This window comes from Pelophylax lessonae (genome assembly GCF_965119305.1).
Source record: "Pelophylax lessonae genome assembly, chromosome: 2".
NCBI lineage: Eukaryota > Metazoa > Chordata > Amphibia > Anura > Ranidae > Pelophylax > Pelophylax lessonae.
This window is the reverse complement of record NC_138769.1, coordinates 121,897,005-121,909,331: the sequence shown is the minus strand read 5'-3', so window position 1 is coordinate 121,909,331 and position 12,327 is coordinate 121,897,005. Positions and strand designations below refer to the sequence as shown.

At 41.0% G+C, this 12,327-nt stretch overlaps 1 protein-coding gene across 1 annotated transcript in view; it reads left to right on the top strand.

Annotated features, from left to right (window-relative positions):
- ANKRD13B (ankyrin repeat domain 13B) overlaps positions 1 to 5,498 on the top strand; it is a gene marked incomplete at its 5' end in the record, with an annotated part of 332,368 nt that extends 326,870 nt beyond the window's left edge. The window contains one exon of the mRNA XM_082245099.1: positions 4,922 to 5,498. Coding sequence (XP_082101225.1) covers positions 4,922 to 4,967 — 46 coding nt within the window. The 3' untranslated portion in view covers positions 4,968 to 5,498. The remainder of the gene's footprint in view (positions 1 to 4,921) is intronic.
- Between the last annotated feature and the right edge of the window lie 6,829 nt (positions 5,499 to 12,327).

Sequence of the window (12,327 nt, the reverse complement as noted above, 5' to 3'; positions counted from 1 at the left end):
ACAAACTTTAACCAGGAACTGATAGAAGTCACAAGACTGCAATATACTGCTGAAGAGAAAAGGTATTTAGCAGTTTATATTTTCTAAAACTATTGCATATCCATGTTCTGTCTATTGTGGGAGACCAGATCTAGTGAATGCAGGCTTCTGGGTTTAATAACAATTTAAAGCGGTTGTAAACCGCTACACTTTTTTTTTCTTACCTACAAGGCAAAGGCATAATGTGCTAGTATGCAACGCACACTAGCACATTAGGTTAAGCTTACCTGAAAACGAGACATTCCAGTGATGTGATGCCATCTCTGAAGGCAGCCTCCATCTCTACCCGGTCTTCCTTCCAGGTTCGCGCCTCCGGCTCTGAGACTGGCTTGAGCTGCGGTGACGTCACTCCCACGCATGCGTGTGGGAGCCACCAGTCACGGCACACTGCTCTGAAAAAAAACAGGATGGGTGGCCATTTCTTCAGGGCGCATGCCCAGTGACGTACTTGGCTGCTATCTCAGTAAATATCTCCTAAACGGTGCATGTTAAGAGATATTTACACTACCTATAGGTAAGCCTTAATATAGGTTTACCTATGGGTAAAACTAAAATCTGGAAGCTTACTTCCTCTTTAAAGTATAATTCCAGGTTTTTGACTTTAAATATTTTGTTTGGGACAAGCTGCTCTGAACAAACAATTTCAATAGTTGATCGATTGATCAACTTGGTATATTCAGCTTCCCATTAACTGTTCGAATCTCAGCCAGTTCCGTGTATGGCCGGCCTTACACATTCCCATATCTAAAATTGCTTCCTACCTTTTAACCTGCTTTTTATTGGCTTAAAATCATATTTAGCTTTCCCTTTCTGTTGTGATGTTAAGGAGGGTGCGATGGAGTAATGTTTACCATTGTTAACCCTGTCTGTACTTTGCTGGCAGAGCTTCATTATCAGTTGTAAAATAGATGTGCACACTGCCTGTCCTAACAAAGGGTAAAGGATGTGAAGACTAAAGCCCCGTACACACGTAGCGATTGTCGGCCGTAAATATTCGGCCGACGACCGATCGGCCGATTGTAGGCTTGTTAGTATGATGCTTCCGACAGCCGACAGCGCATTTTCGGCCGAACAGAATCGGGTGTGCAGGCATTAAAATTTTTGTTGGCCAACACCAGAACGGCCGATTGTTCGCCAGTCAGTACAGAATTCGGCCGACAAACAGCCGATTAGCAAGACTGGGCATGCTCAGAGAAGAAAAAACACACGGAAAGTTAACCATCACATGACATCACTTCTGCAGTCGGCTGTTGTTGGCCGACAAAATTCATGTGCAGTCTTTTGCAGTTTTCAGCGGACAGGACAGCACCGGACAAAAGACGGCCGATCGTTCGGCCGACATTCGGTACGTGTGTACGGGGCTTTAGGTAGTACATTATATTTTAATGCACTTAAAAAAAAAAAAAAACTGTCCCTCTATCCCTTAATTGCACATTGCAAGATATGAACAATAGAAGCTGTGCAAAGAGTCCTGTGTATAAACCTGCTTCAAAGAAACAACTAGAAAGGTAAGAAATATTTTTAAAACTATTTTTAAGTATGCTGTATGAATGGGAATGCATAACAAACATATTGTGGGAGGTTTCTTAAATTTCGCTCCATAAGTGGATGTGCACTAAACAATAAAAGTAAATCTCCATTAAAGCAAAGAGCAATCTCCACAGTGCAGAATCCTGCAACAATCAGACGGATATTATGTTCCACGCAGTAAACTAAACTTTGTAAAATGGCATTGCTTTTGTGCTGCTTTACTGAATGGTAAACTGTGAATATAAACAATATGGTAAAAAGTATATGGATACCATTCCAAATTATTGACTTCAAAGTGTTGACAGTGAAGAGTACTGTTAATGCTACATCCTACAAAGCGTTTTATAAAATTGTGCACTTTAAACCCTGTGGCTATGGTTTGCAGAAGGCCCTTTTCTCTTCTAGCATTCCTGTGCACAAATCCAGCTCCACAAAGATATGGCTTGACTAGTTTAGAGAGGAAACTAGAGTGGCCTGCATAGAGCCCTGACCTCAACCCTAATTAACACTTTTAGGATGCATTGCAAAGCCAATTGTGGGCCAGATCTTATCTCCCAACATCAGTACCGGACTTCACAAATGTTCTTTTTGGCTAAATGGTCACAAATTCTCACTGACGCACACCAAAATCTTGTGGTAATTGTGATTATCAGGTGTTCACAAATGGCTGGCCACACACCGCTTGTCTTTCGCCTGAGGACTGGAATCTACTATAACCTTTCCCCCCCAGAAAAAGGAATGGACCCACTTAACAAGCGATTTTCCTACCAGAGGTGCTTCCTATCCCCAACCAAGAAACAGTCCAGTAATGCTTAAAACTGTAACCACTGGCCATTCCTCAACACTCTAATGCCCCGTACACACGTGCAGATTATCTGCAGACTTTTGTCTGCAGACTTACCAAAACCATATAATATGAGGTCAAACCTAAACACTTTCAATTTGTATGCAATCCGGCAGGCCCTTGCACTACATAGAAAAGGTAAGTCTGCAGACAAAAGTCTGCAGATAATCTGCACGTGTGTACGGGGCATAAGACTGAGATGTTGAGAAAGACATATAGCCATTAGCACATGCAAGATACTTGACCTGGGTTTTTTTCACGTTGTCTCATCTATAAAAAATGAAGATATCTCGGGACTCATCCTTCATATTATGTAACAACACAGTTTTATAGTTGTGCTTTAAATATGACAAATAGAGTATATTTTCAAGCTATGTCTGATACATCCTTTTTTTATACAACTATAAAAAATGTGTAGACCACCATATTAATGAAAGCACACAAAATTAAAAGGTAAATTCCACCCCTATGGTGAATACAAGTGCCACTTTTACATGAAGTGATTAATGAAACATTAGGTAAAAAGGCACTAAAACATTTAGCAGGCAAGTGTTATAGGGTAAAAATTAGTGCACCCCAAGAGCATCAACACCAGAAATTTGTCAATGCAAACAATATAAATGATGATAACAAAAATTGTAAAAACATAAGTCCATAAATCAAAAAATGAAGTGTCCAGTGAATGGCAGTGAAGATTTAAAGTGCTTCTAAACCTGAAGTCCCATGCTGGTCAGTGACTTTCATGAAGCAAACTGCTTCACACCCCAACAGTGGGGGCTGGTGCATGATAATTTGGGGGGGGGGGGGGAGCCGCAAATCCACCACCCCCCATATGGGTTGGTGGTGGATATGGGTTATTTAGTGCAGTGAAGAGCTTCCTACTCTCTCCTTGGCATGGCCTGCTCATTGGAGCCATAACGATTTTCTCTCCTTTCAAATGTTCCACTATTGAATTTTACTTGGCGATCCACCAATGACAAGACTTTCATGCAACATTTCAAAGCATAAATGGCCAACAAAAAAGAACTATACACTTCAGCCAGCCAGCAATGACACACCATGCATATCCCCCACTCCTATTAAGAAAGAGCTTTTTTTTCCAATAACAAGAAATTTAGGGACAAATCTGAAGGAATATCTCTTCAACAGACAGAACATCCTTCCCACTATATTCAAAGTTATATAATTAATCTAAATACAATGGAATTTTATTTTAGCTTAGTGAATGAGTTTAAGCTCTGGTGATTTCCATCATCTTCTTTGCAAAGTGATATTTCACCATATTCACAAAACTAAGGGAAAATTCCCCTGCAAAGTGAACAGCCTTTAGTAAATCAACTCCATTAACTGGAGTAACATGTTAAGGATTTAGGCTGGATTGATGTGAAATGTGAACTGAGTTTGTTTCTAAGATACTTATCAAGACCCCCCTCTTTGGAATATATGTGCCTTGACTACTTTGACTACCATGCTGTCTCTATGGTGACATACTCACATTGGGTCTGGATTGTTCCCCATTGGGAAGTCGGTCCTTTTATTTTAGGATTAGGTGTACAAGACCATTGGATGTTTACTAATTGTACCTGTAATTCCATCCTTAGATGCAGTGGTTTCACCTTGGCTTACTCGTTTTGCATATGGGCAATATATATATATGGGCAATATACACATGCTATCAATTCCAGTCTACCTAACTGACTGATATTATCCTATTAAAGATTGGGAGTGGGTTCCAGTGTACTGATTCTGTCACGTGGACTCCTGAAGAAGGATTCCTGAAATGCATTGAGTCGACTTGTGAAATGTAATCGGAATCTTTGCCTGTTGTGAACCCTATGTGGAGTGTAATTTTTAATGTTGTGTAATAGATTTTTATTAGTATATAATAAAGTTGCTTTTATGGTACTCAGTTTCTTTTCTATATGTCCACACAAAGCCGATAACTACATACTCTGTTCATAGTTGTACATGATTTGCTGGGATTAGGACATATAGCACACACAGTCTGGGTTTTTATCCCACTATATATATATATATGTTAAGGATTAAGGTCAAGGTTGAAACCATCACACATACTGTATATGATTGCTTTTTTTAAAAATTTCTATTCAAATAAAAATGTAGAACATAGTGCTCACAAGGAGATAATGTTCACCTGCATGATGAATAAAATCTGTATGTAGATTTTGCACACTTGTTGCTACATTTACAGTGATTATAATTTATACCTTTGATGATTTCTGTTGTTACACGCTAATCACCATTGTGCATTAGTGTTCTGTGTCAGAGTAATGTTATTCACCTCCAAACGCCATATAAACCGCAATGAATGCACAAACTGCTGAAAGTTTGTTTCAAAAAAACAAGTAGTGTACAAACTGTCAACAAGATATAGAGTTCTTTTCCCACTGAGCCTTCAACATATGCTTAGAGATATAAAAAAAAAGGTATTATTAGCAAGCTTTTGTCAAACTAACCAAAAATAATTGATTTTTTTATCCCCTTCAGACCTGGAGGGTCCTGGGCCAGATTTCAAAGCATATTTCGGAAATGATGGACCCTTTCATTTGACACCAGGGAACACTGGAAGAAAAATATGTCTTCAGGAACACTAACTCTAGAAAACTGTCTCCCCAGTGAATTGGCATTGGGAGACCCTGAAGGAATGAAGAATGCAAGAAACAAGACGTCAATGACAATGTGCAAGCAAAGAATGAATTAAAGGTGGCACTGCACAGTGAAAGCACCACTTACATTTATTATGCACCTGTTGCAAGGAACTGATGTGTCAGGTTTTGATCATATTTTTCGGACTTTGATTATAAAAATCCGTGTATTTTGAAAAATCTTTAGAAAGACGACTAACAGTACATTTAGAGCAATGCTGCAAGGCGCCTGAAACCTTTACATAGACCACAGTGCTAAATAAAGCAATTGGAGTGATCCAAAGGTGCAATAGTACCCTCCATTGGCAGAAAGCGGGTAATGCAGGCCACGATGCAGTATACAATGCTGCAGGCCACACAAAAGGTGCTGCATTTCCATAAATAACTGTCATTAATTCAATTAATTTAGGACTGGAGATTTTATTCACTGTAGAAGTTCACCAGTTTACCATTAGTAACTATTTTTATACAGTATATTTGGCATTGGAGATTTAAGTCCGTAGTATGTCAGTAGTAAAACTAACAAAAACCTATTTGCTATTAGTAACAGATGTCTTTTACTACACAAACTTTAACACTGACAAAATAAAACCCAGCATGTCATTTTGTCGGTTGAAATATTACATGTTATTTGTATAATTTGAATCCCCCCAAAAATACAAAATTTGTGCTAAAATCTCCTTTGCTTTATGCTGAAATAATCAAATTTAATTTCCATAACAAATCTGTCCCTTAATTTCGTTTTGCTGCTTGCCAACAAATTAAAACCAAAATGATGTGAGCATTTTTATATTGAGTTTCTGAAATAAACATATAAATGTATGAATTCCAATATGCAATATTAATTGGACATCATTATAGCAGACTTGCAGTTGTTAGCATATACATTACCTATGGATAGTGAGCAATATTTTTTATAGAATAAATAAAAGCAATCTCCTCTCCTTTAAGATGGCACATGTCACAATCATGTTAAGTTTACTCAAGTGCTGGATGTAAACATTATATTTGGCACCTATTTCAGGGGTCTCCAAACCTTCTAAATGAAGGGCCAGTTTACTGTCCTTTAGACCAGCCCTTTTTAACCAGGGTGGCCAGGAACCCTGGGGTGCCTTCAGGTTTCTTCAGGGGTGCCTTGAGAAAAGGCCCAACAATTGTATTCAAGCCAGCAGGTGGATCAAGCCTGCCTGTTAGTTACACAAAGGTGTTCATTGTGCACCATTAAAACCTTCTAGCAACTGGCATCCCAGCAACCAGTTATGCCATTGGTTGATGAGGAGGATGTCGGCCGCCTGCACAGCATCCTTGCTTGCCCCTCCCCTGCCCCTCTCCATCAGCATTGGGGTCATATTAGCTAAATCAGTAAGAGAAACTGGGGGGAAAAGAAACACTGAAATACTCAGAAAGGTACTGAAATAGTCGGTACCAGTGTGCAAAGTTGTATTTGCATTGAAAGAATGGGTGTCCTACATGCGTGAATGTTGCTACAATATATAAAACTATTATTTTGTTTTTTTCATATTTTAGAATGGGGTGCCTTGAGATAATGCATCATTTTTACGGGTGCCTTGATTGAAAAAAAGTTGAGAAACAGTGCTTTACACCAGCCTTTGGGGTGCCTTGAGGCTTTTTCAGGGGTGCCTTAGTAGTATGCCTAAAAACGTATCAAAAATTGTATACAAGCAAGTAGGTGGATGAAGCCTACCTTTTACACAAAGCCACGGGTTTTCATTATACACCATTACGACTTTCTAGACACTGGCATCCGAACAACTGATGAGGTCATCAGTTGATAAGGGGGATGTCCGTCGCCTCCACAGCATCCTTGTTTGACCATCCTCTGCCTCTCTCCCTCAGCACTGGGGTCACATTAGCTGACTGATGGAGAGAAATTGAGGGAGAAGAGAAACATTGAAATACTAGTAAGTACCAGTGTGCAAAAGTATTTGCTTTGGAAGAAAAAATAACCTAACGTTGGGAGTCCTACGTGTAGATGTTGCTGCATTATGTAAAATGATTACAATTGTTTTTTATATTTTAGAATGGGGTGCCTTGACATTGTCCATAATTTGAAGGGTGCTTTGAGATTTTCTTTAATCTGAAAAAAGTTGAGAAACACTTTTTTAGACAATAGAGGGCAGACTACTGATGACGTGGGATAGAAAATGCACCAGTGTCAGTGGGAGAAAACAATGTCTCTGGCTTGGCGGTCACTAGGAGTAAAAAAATTATTTATTGTGCACCATCATTAGTGTCAGTGGAAGGAATAGTTCCCTGTTGTTGGTGTCCATGGAGGGAATCATGCCCTATCATTGGTTTCAGTGGGAGGAATAGATTTCCATAATTTAGATCGGTGGGAAGAATAATGTTCCATCATTGGGTGTTAGTGGGAGGAATTGTGCTTCATCATTGGTGTTAGTGAGAAGAATAGTTCCCCAAGGGCCAGATACATGTAAGCAATATGCTGTATTTGGCCTATGGGTCATAGTTTGGGGACATCTGAGCTACATTCACATATATATATTTAGCAGGATGCATTAAACAATTCTGCCTATTGCATCTCTGATGCTTTTTCCAGCAAAGCACATCTTCCATAGTTAGTTACATTGTTAGTTACATTCTGAATCATACGGTATAGAACACAGGTCTTCGGTTTTAGGCTGGTACCTTCAATTGATTGGACACTGGTGTATGCTTTGCAGGGCAACCCCCCTAGGCGTTCTATAACCATGCCCTGCTCTGTGCAGTTTTTTGCTAGTGTCCTAAGGTGATGGACCTCTTCTCCCTTACGAAGAAATGACTCTTAGCTTAACTAGTTTATTGTTTTATGTTTGGATTTTTCAATTCTTCAATCATCTGCTGTCTTCTAATACCAAAAATAGAAGCAGTGTGTCTGGATTGGTGTGACTTTGGTAAACCTTGGGAGCCATACCCAGATCCCACACTATAGAGACGTTCTGTAATGTTGCTTCGAGCACTGTATCCTGCATGAGCACAAGCACATCTTTCATAGGGACAAATACAGTAGTATCATATGTAAAACAGGTATGAAAAGAATGTTCAATGCACCACACTGCCACTATATTGCAAAAAGGAAAATAACTTTTTGCTGTAACTGATTATAAAGTGTGTGCTGGAGTTTGGCTTCAATTTGTTAGTGGTTCTAAATTTGCTAATACATGTAACACTACCCTCCCCCTTAGACTGACAATGCTGACATCTGCTGTGCCTCCTATGCTCATTCTTCCAGAGTTGTGTCTCACTGCTAATACAGGAGCTGTGTTACTGGCCAGATCATCAAATGAAAATAGAGGGAAAAATGTAAAATAAAAGTAAACTGATACAGCCACCACATCTAATCATTGGTAAGCTGCAATATATTACATTTTTGGTTTTGGATTTAACACAGCTTCAAGTTACTAAGATTAGTTAGACTCGATCACACATGGCGATTTGGTCCATGCCCCGTGCAGGGCCGTGTTTTACTGGCACGGATGTTGTGTGCATCTCTGTGCCGGCAGTTCCATAGCTGTCTATTGGCTCCTCGCAGCATCACAGACACAGCCTCTTCTCCCAATGTGGCATCCATGTGAGTGTGGGTTGACAGCTCCAAATGCACCCAGGAAGAGTTCTCCAAATGCACCCAGGAAGAGTTCTAGGACATGCAGCCGCACCAACACGTTCCCAGGTTCCGAGGTTCCCAGGCACCTTCATTCCGGGACAATACAGTGTCCAAGAATAAAATATAGATCACAGCCACCCTACCAGCTACATTGCAAGAACTGGTTGTAACTGGTGTTGTCACAGACTCAGAGTGAGGGCGAGTGAGGCCCGCACCTAGTGCTGCTTAGCACCAGTCTCCACCCACCTCCTTCTCTGATCCGGCGCCCGGTGGCATGCAGAGAGAGGGAGTGACTTGCTGCAGGGACTGGTGAGATCGTCTTCTGTGTGCTGCTGCACTGCTGGCTCACATTGGCTGCCTGACTTCTCCTCCCGTCAGACTGAGGGACCTCACCAGAGGGGGTAGTAATAAAAAGGTGACACAGGGAACCGAGGGAAGGCGACAGAGGGAACTGAGGGGACAGTAATAAGGTGATACAGGAAACTGAGGGAATAGTAATGAAGGTGACACAGGGAACTGAGGGAATAATAATGAAGGTGACACAGGAAATTGAGGGGACAGTAATAAGGTGACACAGGAAACTGATTGAATAGTAATGAAGGTGACACAGGAAACTGAGGGAATAGCAATGAAGGTGACACAGGAAACTGAGTGGACAGTAATAAGGTGACACAGAGAAGTGAGGGAATAGTAATGAAGGTGACACAGGAAACTGAGGGAATATTAATGAAGGTGACACAGGAAACTGAGGGGACAGTAATAAGGTGACACAGAGAAGTGAGGGAATAGTAATGAAGGGGACACGGGAAACTGAGGGAATAGTAATGATGGTGACACAGAGAAGTGAGGGAATAGTAATGACGGTGAAACAGGAAACTGAGGGGACAGTAATGAAGGTGGCACATGAAACTGAAGGGACAGTAATGAAGGTGGCACATTAAACTGAAGGGACAGTAATGAAGGTGGCACAGGAAAATGAAGGGACAGTAATGAAGGTGGCACAGGAAACTGAGGGAATAGTAATGAAGGTGACACAGGAAACTGAGGGGACAGTAATAAGGTGACACAGGAGACTGGGGGAATAGTAATGAAGGTGACACAGGAAACTGAGGGGACAGTAATGAAGGTGACACAGGAAACTGAGGGAATAGTAACGAAGGTGACACAGAGAAGTGAGGGCACAGTAATGAAGGTGGCACGTGAAACTGAAGGGACAGTAATGAAGGTGGCACATTAAACTGAAGGGACAGTAATGAAGGTGGCACAGGAAACTGAAGGGACAGTAATGAAGGTGGCACAGGAAACTGGGGGAATAGTAATGAAGGTGACACAGGAAACTGAGGGGACAGTAATAAGGTGACACAGGAGACTGGGGGAATAGTAATGAAGGTGACACAGGAAACTGAGGGGACAGTAATGAAGGTGACACAGGAAACTGAGGGAATAGTAACGAAGGTGACACAGAGAATTGAGGGGATAGTAATGAAGATGGAACAGGGAACTGAGGGGACAGTAATGAAGGTGACACAGAAGTGAGGGGATAGTAATGAAGGTGATACAGGGAACTGAGGGAATAGTAATGAAGGGGGCACAGGAAACTGAGGGGACAGTAATAAGGTGACACAGGAAACTGGGGGGACAGTTATGAAGGTGGCACAGGAAACTGAAGGGACAGTAATGAAGGTGGCACAGGAAACTGAAGGGACAGTAATGAAGGTGACACAGAGAAGTGAGGGGATAGTAGCTTGAGCTGATAATGCACAATCAATTCTAATTTCCTACGTATGTCTTTATTGAACAAACCCATTAAACATTCACAGTGGTGGAGGAAAAAAGTAAATTAACCCTTGATGTTAATAATTGGTCAAACCTTCTTTGGCAGCAATGACTTCAAGCAAGCGCTTCTGGTAGGCATTCATGTACTGAATACTACCATTTACCACACGCAGTTACTAGTGTAGCCAAGCGCTGGCTAAATTGCTTGTGCCACTATGTAACACTCTTTACTGAAGATTGCATTGAGCTCCTTTTGCCTAGTGCTCAACATGGGGATTAGCACATCACTTCCTGACTACAGAAGAAGAGAGACAACTACGGAAAGCAGGGAGTCATGGGACATGTAGTCTGGAAGGTCAAGTTTATAGTGGATCCAGTTATGCTGCAAACTACAAGTTGAGTGAGCCTTCTCCTTGATGGCAGATCCTCAGCCATAGGCCGCCCAATCACAGCGGGCCTTTACCACGTGATTAACTGTCAGCCAAAAACAGCAGATCACAGGATGTAAACACAAGCCAGTTATTGGCTTTTCTTTCCTCACGCTGTTAGCTTGAAGATAGAAAAAGAAAGCCAATATCCGGCTTCTGTTACAGTGACATGGGTACCATCAGTGTCCACCAGTGCCGCTTATCAGTGCCCCCCATCAGTGCAGCCCCACCAGTGCCTCCTCATCAGTAACCATCAGGGATGCTTTATCAGTGCCCATCAGTGCAGCCTCATCAGCAGCCCATCAATGAAGGAGAAAAATTAGCTGTTAACAAAATTTTATAACAAACTATGAAAAATGTTTTTTTTTTTTCAAAATTTTCAGTCTTTTTTTATTTCTTTAGCAAAAAATAAAAAGCCAGTGGTGATTAAATACTACCAAAAGAAAGCTCTATTTGTGTACAGTGTTGCATGACTGTGCAATTGTCATTCAAATTGTGACAGTGCTGAAAGCTAAAAATTGACTTGGGTAGGAAGGGAGTAAAAGTGTCCAGTAGGCAAGTGGTTAACAGGCCAAGCTGTACAGCAAAAGTGGCAGTTAGAGGGTTGAGACAGACCATTTAACAATGACAGGGGTGCTTTACAATGGTCAGCTATTATTTTTTTATGTAAAACCTTTATCCCAAATGGTAAACAAAACTCCTTCTGTACCTGCCTAAAAAGTGTTAAACGGGCATTCAGCTTTAGCCTCGGTTCACACTGCTGTGACTTCAAATTCGACATCCTGGGTGACTTCATCCTGGCTTGCATATGACTTCTTTAACAGAAATCAATGCAAGTTGTATTTAGGTCGCACCAAAAAGTAGTGCAAGAAACGTTTTCTAAGTCGGAGCGACTTGAGTCATACCAATTATAATTATTCCATTGGGGCGCAACTTGTCATGCGACTTTAAACTCTCAAGTCATGAAAAGTGTGTGTGAACTGGGGCTTAATTTGTTTGACAAGTCCATCTAAATCTAAAAGTCCATTTAAAGTGGATCATTACTGCATCTGAGCACCACAAACCAAAAACACCATATCATTAATTTTTAATATTCAAAGCAAACTCCCCCATCCATCCATGTCTCCATGCTTTATTTTGGGGAGAAATCACTCTGAAAAACATCCCCCTAGCATTCCTGGCTGTGGCCATCTTGAGTAAGGGAAAATGACTTGTAGCATTTACATCCTGCCCTTAGCTCAAGTATGCATGCAGAAGATTATGCTTAGCTAAGAAAACCCCTCCTCCTCTCCTCCCCTCCTGAAGACTCCTGGGATGTAGGACATAGTTTGCCTAGGCAGGAAACCAGGACGTAACTGAAGAAATGTAAAAATAAAAAGTTTAAAACAATATGACATACTTTCCTATCTATTTACTAATGCT